The 11,279-nt window shown below is 42.7% G+C and overlaps 1 protein-coding gene and 1 non-coding gene across 2 annotated transcripts; both read right to left on the reverse strand.

Moving 5' to 3' along the window:
- Positions 1-801: 801 nt before the first annotated feature.
- LOC105606921 (uncharacterized) lies at positions 802-10,562 on the reverse strand. The gene is made up of 5 exons (XM_060413657.1): positions 10,389-10,562; positions 10,151-10,208; positions 9,314-9,578; positions 6,993-7,054; positions 802-1,501 (listed from the first exon to the last, which is right to left on the reverse strand). The coding sequence occupies exons 1-5, from the start codon at positions 10,560-10,562 to the stop codon at positions 1,125-1,127; spliced, it is 936 nt and encodes a 311-aa protein (XP_060269640.1). The 3' UTR covers positions 802-1,124.
- Positions 9,145-9,237, reverse strand: TRNAI-UAU (transfer RNA isoleucine (anticodon UAU)). The gene is given in 2 exon segments: positions 9,145-9,180; positions 9,200-9,237. It is a non-coding gene; the product is annotated as a tRNA-Ile (tRNA).
- Positions 10,563-11,279: the final 717 nt, after the last annotated feature.

Genomic DNA, 11,279 nt, shown 5'->3' on the forward strand with positions numbered 1-11,279 from the left:
ATGAATGCAAAGACCAGGTATGAAGGGAAGGGTGTGTAATAAAAGTTAGAGAAGGAAATCTACTCATTAACCAGAGTATTTAAAAGAACAAAATAGTTAAGACAGAACAAATTTTTAAAGAATAATTAGGAAATATGAAGATAATAAAATAATTGGCTAAATGATTTCTTAAATGATTGAATATTATAAAACTAACAGACTCAGCAGAGATGGGTTAAGCTGAAGGCAGCAGGGCAGCGTCTAAGGGTCAGAAGGTGGAATCTTGTGGACTTTTTCTAAGCCTGGGTTCTCTCCAGGGCAGCCCTGTAAGGTGAGGTCCTCGGCCAGCCATGCCTTATGTCAGGGCCTCCAGTAAATGCCACTTCCTTAAATAACCACTGGGGAGAGGCACTGAGTGGTGTCTCCCCTGGAACTGGAACTGGAGGACATGAAAATGCCCCATATAGCATCACTTGGCCCAGGTCCTTCAACCATTGCTCTTACGATGTGAATTCTAGTGGCCTCATACACATGGATCATCATATCATAAACCCTCTTTAAAGATAATTTTACATATATAATTTTATATACATATTATGCTTAGTTGCTCAGTCGTATCCAGCTCTTTGTGACCCTTTGGACTGTAGCCCACCAGGTTCCTATATATGTTATATATATGTATGATATTACATTTTATATATAATATAAATTACTATATATAAAATTAAATATAATCATACATATTTATATTTTATAGATATCCAGTTCTCAGACCAGCAATCCCACATATAGAATCTATCTCAAAGATAAAATAGCAAAATATTCAAAACTTCGTGAACTTTATTGCAGCATCATCTACAAAACCAGGAGACTGAAAACATCCAACTGTTCATGAGTAGAGGACTGGCTCAACAAACAATGCTACATCCACAGGAAAGGAATACTATGCACTGTGATAAGGAGTGAGGAAGAGTCCTATTTACAACTTTGAAATAACCAGAATACACTACCTGTGGAATCAGCAATGAATATAAGAGCTTTTGAAAAAAGAAGGAGAGGAAGTGGAATACAAACACAGACGTGTCTTTGTTTATGTTTTTTAAGAATAAATAATGGAAAGATATATCAGTTCAGTTCAGTTCAGTTCAGTCGCTCAGTCGTGTCCGACTCTTTGCGACCCCATGAATCGCAGCACACGAGGCCTCTCTGTCCATCACCAACTCCCGGAGTTCACTCAGACTCACGTCCATCGAGTCTGTGATGGCATCCAGCCATCTCATCCTCAGTCGTCCCCTTCTCCTCCTGCCCCCAATCCCTCCCAGCATCAGAGTCTTTTCCAATGAGTCAACTCTTCGCATGAGGTGGCCAAAGTACTGGAGCTTCAGCTTTAGCATAATTCCTTCCAAAGAAATCCCAGGGTTGATCTCCTTCAGAATGGACTGGTTGGATCTCCTTGCAGTCCAAGGGACTCTCAAGAGTCTTCTCCAAAGATATATCAAGAAAGCAATTTTTAAACTATCACCTATACAAAAAAACAAAGAGGAAAACAGCATTAGAGGACAAGTTTTAGACTTCTTGGAATAAACCTTGTTTTGTAGTTTTGAGTTTAGAAGCATGTAAATATTTTAGATAAATAAAAAGAAAAAAAGGGAGGATATATGTATACCTATGGCTGATTCATGTTGATATATGGCAGAAACTAACACAATATTGTATAGCAATTATCCTCCGATCAAAAATTTAAAAAGAGATTCTTAAAAGTGTAAAACAAACTCAATCAAAAGGTATTTACTGAGTATCAAGTTGATAGCATAGCCACAGAGAAAAATTACTTTAAGCATAATACTTCAAATACTGTATTTTGAATATGAACTAAGGACAAAAGAAATCACAAAGGAATCTTAAACTGTAAGCAATAATCTTATTATGAGAAATAACATATAATATTACTTTTAAACTATTATGTGGTACGATATAGCAAATAAATAATTATGTAAGAGTTGTAAAGAACTAGTATTTTTAGAGCAAGAAAAAAGCAGTACAAATATAAAATCAAAGTGTATAAATTCTGTAATCTTACATTTGAATTGGAAATATCACTATAAACTCGAGCTTTATTTTTCTCTCTTTTTAAAAAATATTTATTTATTTATCTAGGCTGCACCAGGTCTCAGTTGGATCTTCACACAGGATCTTCAATCTTCATTGTGGGATATTTAGTTGTGGCACGCAGGATCTACAGTTGTGGTAAGTGGGATCTTGTTCCCTGACTAAGGGTCAAACCCAGGTCCCCTGCATTAGGAGTGTGGAGTCTTAGCCACTGGACCACCAGGGAAATCCCTACTTTTTTCTCTTTAAAAAAATATGCATGTCCTAGTTCTGTCTCTTGGAAAGGCTTGGAAATATGACAACCGCAGAGTAGCAGTAAGGAACTCTAACACACAGATTGTGCTCACCTAAATAACATTTCCCACCAAAAAGAACCACGCTCTTAGGAGAAATGGCCAATTCCAGGATTGAGAGAAGACAAGCACAAAATGCACTTCGAAATGTCTTGTTATGCCAGAAACATATCATATCTCAGATTTAAGATTATGTCACAAAGACCTAGGAGCCAACTTAATGGGACTTACCCTGGCCAAATATGGGACAAATTAAGCATCAACAATGGTAACAGGGTCAGCTATAGAATATAGGGTCAGGTAACAGAATCAAGAGTTCACAACAACTGTAAACATTTATAAGGCCAGTAACAGAGCCTCCAACAACATGAAGAAGGAAAAGATGGAACTAAATGGTGAAACAAGAAAATCTATCATTGCAGTTGGTTATTTTCATGTCCTTCTCTCAATAATAGCTAGAACAAGTAGGCAGAAAAATCAAAGATACGGAACGTTTGCAGAACTCTATAACCAATTTGATATAATTGATATCGACAGAACATGCTGCCTAACAGCAGCACAGTCTACATTCTCTTCAAGTGCACCAGAATCAGATGAAAATCAGGAAAGCAATAGAAAAAAAAAAATCTATGAAACAAAAAACTAGATATGTGAAAAGATAAATAAAAGTGGAAAACATCTTCTGAGTTTGATCAGGACAAAAAAACACATAAATGATCGATATCAGAAGTTAGAGGGGACATCACTACAGATCCTAAAGACAAGAAGTAAATATTATGAATAACTTTATGCCAATAAATTCAACAAATTTAATGAATTAGATAAAATTTTCTAAAAGACACAAAATGCCAAAACTCATTTAAGAATAAATAAATAACCTGCATAGCCCCCATATTTATCAAAAAAAAAACAAACACAAAACCAAAAACTGAACTTGTGGGGTTTAAAAAAATTTTTCCTACAAAGAAAACCGCAGGCCCACAGTACTTTACTAGTGAATTCTGCCAAATATTTAAGGAAGAAATAATACAACATTATAACACTGAAAACTATAAAACATTGTTTAAAGAAATTAAAGGCCTAAATAAGTGAAGATACACATCTTATTTATGGAATCAGAAGGTTCAACATTGTTAAGGAGGCAATTCTCACTCAACAGATTCCTTGTAAAAATCCCAGGATATTTTCATACAAATTGGCACACTAACCCTAATGTGTGTATATATATAGTGTGTGTGTATATATAGTGTTATGTGCTGATTACTATAATCATATAAATATATATAACTTTATACGTGGTATGTATGTGTTTGATTACGGTAACCAATACGTGACACCACACTGACATATAGCTCATAAGATAGAATGAAGTCCAGCAAAAGACCAGTACTGCTGCTGCTGCTAAGTCGCTTCAGTCATGTCCAATTCTGTGCGACCCCACAGAGGCAGCCCACCAGGCTCCCCTGTCCCTGGGATTCTCCAGGCAAGAACCCTGGAGTGGGTGGCCATTTCCTTCTCCAATGCATGAAAGTGAAAAGTGAAAGTGAAGTCACTCAGTCATGTCCGACTCTTCGAGACCCCATGGACTGCAGCCCACCAGGCTCCTCCATCCATGGGACTTTCCAGGCAAGAGTACTGGACTGGGTTGCCATTGATTGCCATTCTTGTCAAGCTATGAAGTCAATTCAATCAGGAAAGGGTATGCTTTTCAACAAATGGTGCCAGAATTGGATATCCATACCCCAAAAAAGAAAAATTTAGACCTCTATTCACATCATACACAAAAGTGAACTCCTAAAGGTAAGAGCTAAAACACAGAATACAATCTTGGTGACTTTGGGTTAAGCAAAAATTTCTTAGCTATAACACCAAAAGTATCACCCATAATTGGAAAAAAATGGATAAATTGAACTTCATCAAAATTTAAAAGTCTGCTTTTCAAGAGACACCATTTAGAAAAACAAAACTCAAATCACAGCTGAGAGAAATTGTTTACAAAACATATACACAACAAAGGAATTACATCTAGAATATACAAAAATCTTATAACTCAATAATAAAAACATGAGTAACTCAATAAAAAACAGGGCAAAAGCTTTTAAAAGATAATTCACCAAAGAAGATATCTGAGTATTTAACAAGCACTAGAAAAGCTACTCAGCATCATTAATGCAGTTCATTGTATGTCAAACATACCTTTTTAAAAAGCTGTGAAATAAAAAACTCATTGGTCACCTATGGGAATTGTTAGAGCACCAACAGATTATTCTAAAGATTAGTAGAAAAAGGAAGCATCCAGCAATATTATCTAACCTTTTCTATGTGAATAGTGCTTTAGGAAAACCAAACATTCAAAGGAAAAAAAGGTTTTTTGTTTTTTTTAAGGTATCACAGTCACAAATACAGAGGCAATAATAGAATTAGAAAACATTATTGAATAATCCTTAATATAATACATCTAGACAGAGCATCAACAGCTGCTAAAATCATTAGGTCGGAGGCTGATGTGGCATTTCATAATGCATGGACCAGGCTGACCACACCTGAAATCGTCAGTAAAAGCAGAACAACCAGCCATTATGTACTTGCCCTCTTGTGATACAATAGTATATAGTACCAGCTATAATCTTTTTTTTTTAATTGAATCTTAATATTACCAAGCTTCTAGATCTAAATGTCAGGGGGACTGAAGAACTTTTGAAATGATGCCTTGTTATTCAATTAGCCAAATTCTGTGGGAAATTCTATAGATCAACAAACAAATATCAGGGAATTCCCTGGAGGCCCAGTGGTTAAGACTCCAGGCTTCCACTACAGGGGACACAGAATCAATCCCTGGTGGGACAACTAAGATCCTACATGCTGCGGGGCCAATAATTTAAAATAAGAAAATAAACATCATAAAAGAGAATGGGTAATTAGTATAAATGAAAAAAGAGAGACAGATTTAGATATTTAAGATATATTGATCAAATTTAGTGTGTGGCCCTCGCTTGGCTCTTGATTCCAATAGACCAATGGTAAAAATATCTTTTAAAGCTAAGTGCAGACATTTGAACACAGACAAGGTGTTAGATGATGTAGGGGCACTATTATTTATCTTGTTTGGTATAATAATGATACTGTGGTTATGCTCTTTTAAAAAGTGGCTACCTGTTGGGTATACATAGTGAGGCATTTACAAGTCAAATTAAACTATAGCTGGGATTTCCTTTAAAATATTTTGATGACTATGATAGGGGAAATTGTTGTGAGAATGAGATAAACGACAATTCTCAAAAGTAGTGATGGATGGATATATATTAACTATATATATATTCTCTACTTTTAAATATGGTATTTTTTCTACTTTGGATATGTTTGCAATTTTTCATAATAAAGAACTGGGGATTTTGTTTGTTGACTTTTAAATAGGTTGTGTTCACACAGGTTATAGCCATCAGGTTGAGTTCAGCATGAGCATTCCCTATCTTTACCCACACCCTCAATGACTGTCGGTCACAAATGAGAGGAGTGAGTCAGTGGTGAAGAAAACAGCAAAGCAAGTGAAGTGGGTAGAGCAGTGGCAGCTGGTACCCACCTCTGTGTTTGGGATGAGTGGGGAGTTATAGGACTGTGACAAACGGGAGATCACAAACATGCTCATCCAAAGGGGAGGAAAATGTTGCCATGGGGGAATAAGGGCTCGGGGTGGACAAGCCTTCTAATTTTTCATCGAAAACTTGAAATCTAGGCATTACAGTAAAATCTCCGGATGTATAGGCAAATGATTATAATTTTTTTCAACACTTTACAAGTCAGCGCTAGAAATGCAAACAAAACCTGCCTGGAGGCTAGATTTGTTCCACAGACTGCTGTTTTATGATCTCTGACACCACACCATGTAATGCATTATGTAGTAATGCATTAATAATCGGATGATATTCTCAGCAATTGAATCACAGCGCCAGGACGACTGAGGCTGTGCATATCCGATATGCCCAGATTCTTTATATGCAAACAGCTGTCAAGCCAGGCACTGACCACTTTGAACTCTGAACTGAACACAGGCTTACAATTATCTCTATCAAACTGCATCTTGTCACTTGTCAGAAACATTTGTCTCTTATTCTAGCTTCAAATTCTACTGAATTTGCACTCCCTTCCAGCTCTATCACACACAATTTTAATTAGCCTGTTCAAAGCCATCTACAAAGTTAATGTCAACCTGTGTGTATAGTTCAGTGGAGTTCAATGGGTGGGTCAGGCTTCCCTCCAGCTAGACGTCTACAGATATTCAGCTATAAATTCACCCTGCCTTCTGAGTTTATCCACCTCATATTTATCCATCTTCCTCCCTGCATACAGGTCTAATCCACTAGTTTTGTGGTGATAGGAATGCCACCTCCTTATACCTGTATATGTAGTACTTTATGGTTTTTATAGCATGTTTCCATAATTTTCTGACTTGATCTTTATCACCCTTCACAACCTTTAAAAGTCCTATCAACTTCACATTAAAGACACTGACCTACAAATCTGCCAGTGGTCTGTTTGTTTGTTTGTAATCCACTAATACTCTATCTGGTGATTTCTAGCTTAAATAGAACAAAGACAACTAATTTAGCTTACCTTCCCACTTCACCGCCTGACCAGAAAAAGAGCTCCCCAAACCACCATCATTCCAGCATAACCTGAAGGAACAGAAACAATATTTAAGAAGAATGTTCTAACCATTAGAGTTGACAGAAAGTGGAACACATCACCTTGAGAAGAAATGGCATGCTGATGCTAACACTTTTCAAATAGGAGCTGGGGTTTTGTAGAAGGGATTCCCAATGTGGACAGGTGGTTGGGCAGAATGATCTTTCTTTCATTTGTTTCTGTCCACCTTGGGGGCCCACTCCATGCTCAACTCTTGGCTGAGCTCTTGGAAATATCTGACCAGTGCTTGCAACGATAACCTCTGAAAGTTAAAAATTACACACCTGGCAAATGTGACTGTTTTTACGCTTTGTACATTTTAACATTAATATCCTTTTTAAAAATTTTTCAGCAAATGTTTTTAAAATGCCAGCCTTTTTTCTATTCAAAATTGAAAAGAATCCATACAATGCAATATTATCCAGCCATAAATTAAAAAAAAAAAAAAAAAAGAAAGTACTGATACAAGGTAGGACAGGACGAATCTTGAAAACATTGAAAGAAGCCAGTCACGAAAGACCACACATTATGATTCCATTCATATGAAGGTCCAGAAAAGGGGAAATGTAGAGACAGAAAGTAAATTAGTGATTATTTAGTGGTGGGGTGGGGTCATAGGTGAAGGATACACGATTTCCTACTGAGTTGATAAGAATGTTTTAAAATTGACTGTGGTGACTGATGGTTGCACCTATCTGTGAAAGCACTAAAATCCACTGAACTGCAAACTAAGTGGGTGAATGGTAGGGTATATGAGTTATATCTCGAAGCTATTTTTAAAAAAATAAGCCAATTTTTTGTGTCGGGGTGGCGGACAGATACTTGTTTCCAGGCTGGCCAGATTTCTAAAGGGGAGCCCTCACCATCTGCAGAGGATGAGCCTGTGAGCAGAAGCGTCTGGTCCAGCCAGGTTAGGTGACGAGGGACGGACTTTCTCACATTCCAGGTGGTGCGGGGCTTCCCTTTCGGAACCGGGGGCTGGGGTTAGCAGTCGAGGAGACAGACAAGAGCTCCGCCCACTTTCTCAGAGCTTTCCAGGTCTTTCCTCTCAGCACTCCCGGTAGTATTTCCATCCCAGGAGTTTACTAGCACACCCCATAAAAACAGCTGAAAACACGCGTATGGGAGAACGTGTGCGGGAGGCCTCTCATCCCAGCTACTCTTGGTCTCCACTTCGCCCCACCTCCCGGGGATGTGGGGCGCCCCCCGCCCACCCATCCGCAGGCAAAGCGGCCCCCGTGCCTCAGGGGTGCGTTCACGTGCTGGAACATTCCAAATCCAGCTGGCAGATATCCTGCTTAGAGGGGGTACTTCTGAACATGGGGTGTGCGGCGGCCAGGAAAGGGTATCCCTAGAAAACGTCTGTTCTCCCGTCTGCCAGCGAATTCCACCCGTCCTGTCTGACACCAGGGAGAAGGGGCACAAATAGGGAGGAAGACGCCCAGGCACTTTTCCCAAACTCTGCAGATCCGCCCAGGGAGGCCTGGAGGCCTGAGGAGGGGAGAAGGGCCCGCCGTCTAGGGGCTCTAGATCCGAGGGAGGGGCGACGACTAGTTAGTAGTAGTTAAAAAGGAGGACAGCGACCGCTCCTGCTCTGGGCTTCGCGGGAGTGGTCGCTCGGCTCCCGCCCCGCCACCCAACGCGCACCCCGCCGCTCCTGGTCCTGGGTGAGGGGCAGCGCCCGGGAACCGGCTCCGGGAGCTCGGGCAAGCCCCGTAGAGAGGGCGCCGGAGTTTTCGATGACGAGACCCAGGTAGGGCCCCATCACCGGTGCAGCGCCCTTGCGGTCCACATCCCCGGTCCCGGGATCCGGGACTGGGTGCCGTTAAAGGAAATGCCTAGGGAGAGGGAGCAGCAGGTAAACGTCCGGGTTCGGGCGGCTGGATGGTTCGCGGGGGCAACAAGTAGCTTGGAAAGCGAGTTAGAGGAGCGGATACGAGCGGCTTCCTGCCTGCAGCGGAGCAAAACACGCAAGCAGAGCAGTCAAGAGACAGGAACTGAGGAGTGTAAAGAGAGACTGATTCGTTTCCTTGAGCACGGAGGTAAAAGTGGGGAAACGTGCGGGTATCCAAAAGGGTCGTGCTCCAGGTGAGGCTCGAACTCACAACCTCGGCATTGCTCTGCATGTACTGCTGTATAAGTACCGCGCGCTAACCGATTGCGCCACTGGAGCTCTGCTCACCCCGCCTTGCGATGGCTCTATCAGGGTTTACTCAGGCCCCGTGCGGGCCTCTGCGGAGCATGCGCACCTTCGGCTCGGCACGGCGGGAACTAGCCGGGGCCCCGAGACCCCGCAGCTTCCGGTCCAGCAGCTCCCGTTCGAGTTAAGGCCGGGAGGCTGCGGAAGTCTCCGTCTGGAATGGCGGGGTCGTGTGGCAGGGCCTTGTAAAGAGCTCAGCCCGCCTCCCTGAGCAGCGCGGGAGGAGGAGCCCTGGCCGCGGCGGTCTGAAAACCACCTCCGAGTCCTCGGTGTGGAGCTTCGCCTGCCGGGAGCAGACCCCGCGAGGAGCCGGTCTCACCCAGGAGACAGGCTGCGGCCGGCGGGCGGGCCCTGTTGCGAGGGATGGGGCGGCCTGGGCTCCGGGGCCGTAGATGTCCCGGACGACTGTCCCTGCGCCCTGCTCCAGCCTGCCTGGTGAGCGGGAAGACTCCACCCCCTAACCTGCGCTCCCTGGAAGTCGGTGGGAGCCGGGAAACCCGCGAAAGGGCGAAGCCGGTTGAGGCTCCAGAGAGTGCCGGGGCTGAAGTGGCCTTCGAGCTTCCAACACCGGACGGGGCGGGGATTTTACCGTCAGACCCTTGTTGTGTCCCGAAGGCTTTCTACTGCCCCTTACTCTGTCCTGAGTGGGGTGCTCGGGCACTCAGGCTGAAGAAGTGTCCCCGAAATCTTGTCAAGCCACGGGCGTTCCGGGGACACGATGATAGTCCGAGTCTTCAAGAGGCTGCAGCCTAGGTTCCGCGTCTTTTGTTGGGCCACACAATGTATGTTTTGTTTAAAGCGAGTTCCTAATATGTAAAATCAAGAGGTCTCCTACAAATATCTGGATATCCATTTCTGTTTTTTAAGCGGAAAGTGTAAACCTTACCCAGGACTGAATTATGACTGTCCCGCGCCTTATGCACTTCGTCTTTGTGGGCCCCTTTCTGCATTAAAAAAAATTTTTTTTTAAATTAAGTTTTGCTGCTATAAAACACAAATATAATCCAGGCTGGATTTATCGTTACATTTATTATATTTTTTCTGATCTCAAATTTTAATGTAAACATTCTGGAGAGTTCTAGGCACTGTGTCTGTTATCCTTGACTGATAACTCTAGTGGGGACCTCTGGGAGTTTATCAGCAGCCTCCTCCAACAAGTCCCCCGACCCCTTCCCTCTCGGATTCCCTCCATCGATTGTCGATTGTCGCCGGCGCCTCTCTGTTAGATGACCTCTGCTTTCCTGGGAGAGCCAGGACAACAAACAAGAGAACACTATGTCAATAAATTTAAGAACCATCACGAGCAAGGGATGGGGGCAGAATAATGATCATGCATAATCACCGTGTTGAAGGGAAGGTAAGTGTTAAGTTGCTCAGTCATGTCGGACTCTTTGCGACCCTATGGACGGGCTCGCCAGGCTCTTCTGTCTTTGGGATTCTTCAGGCAGCAATACTGGAGCCCGTTGCCATTTCCTTCTCCAGGAGATCTTCCCAACCCAGGGATTGAACCCCCGGTCTCCTACATTGCAGGCTGGAACCTTTACCGTCTGAGCCGCCAGGGAAGCTTAATCACATTGATGGTGCTGACTGTCATTAACAGGTTGTGTTTGGGTGATGAAGTCAAGAGTAGGATTGTAGAAAAGCCTTGAAATTGGAGCAGAGAAGACTGGAATGGTCAGGCAAAGGCTGAGGTGACAGACACAGGCTCTGTGTAAGGGAGGGGCCTCTGAAGGGGGTGTTTTCAGGAAGGTCAATGCTTTGTGCATACTGTGGTGTGCACCCAGGGAAAGGAGATAGGTGGCCTCTCCAGATGGTTTGTGGACTATGGGAGATATGCATCCAGAGCTCTGGAAGGATGGTCAACACCCCTGCAAGATCCCTTCAGGCTGATGGTGGATGCAGAGCTGTTTACAAAATGCCAGGATTAGGGCTCCTTGGAGCCGACTTTGCTGGGTCCTTGGTAAATCAAGGACAGCAGAGAGTGAGCCTTTGAAATAAATCCCTCCTAAAACACA

Source organism: Ovis aries, chromosome 3 (assembly GCF_016772045.2).
Source record: "Ovis aries strain OAR_USU_Benz2616 breed Rambouillet chromosome 3, ARS-UI_Ramb_v3.0, whole genome shotgun sequence".
NCBI classification, from domain to species: domain Eukaryota; kingdom Metazoa; phylum Chordata; class Mammalia; order Artiodactyla; family Bovidae; genus Ovis; species Ovis aries.

Coding starts and splice junctions, on each gene's coding strand:
- LOC105606921 (XM_060413657.1), bottom strand. CDS start 10,562: ATGGTTCTTAAATTTATTGACATAGTGTTCTCTTGTTTGTTGTCCTGG. Junction 10,209..10,388: donor CTGCTGATAAACTCCCAGAG/GTCCCCACTAGA, acceptor TTTTTAATGCAG/AAAGGGGCCCACAAAGACGA. Junction 7,055..9,313: donor CCCGCCGTGCCGAGCCGAAG/GTGCGCATGCTC, acceptor CTGTTCCTTCAG/GTTATGCTGGAATGATGGTG.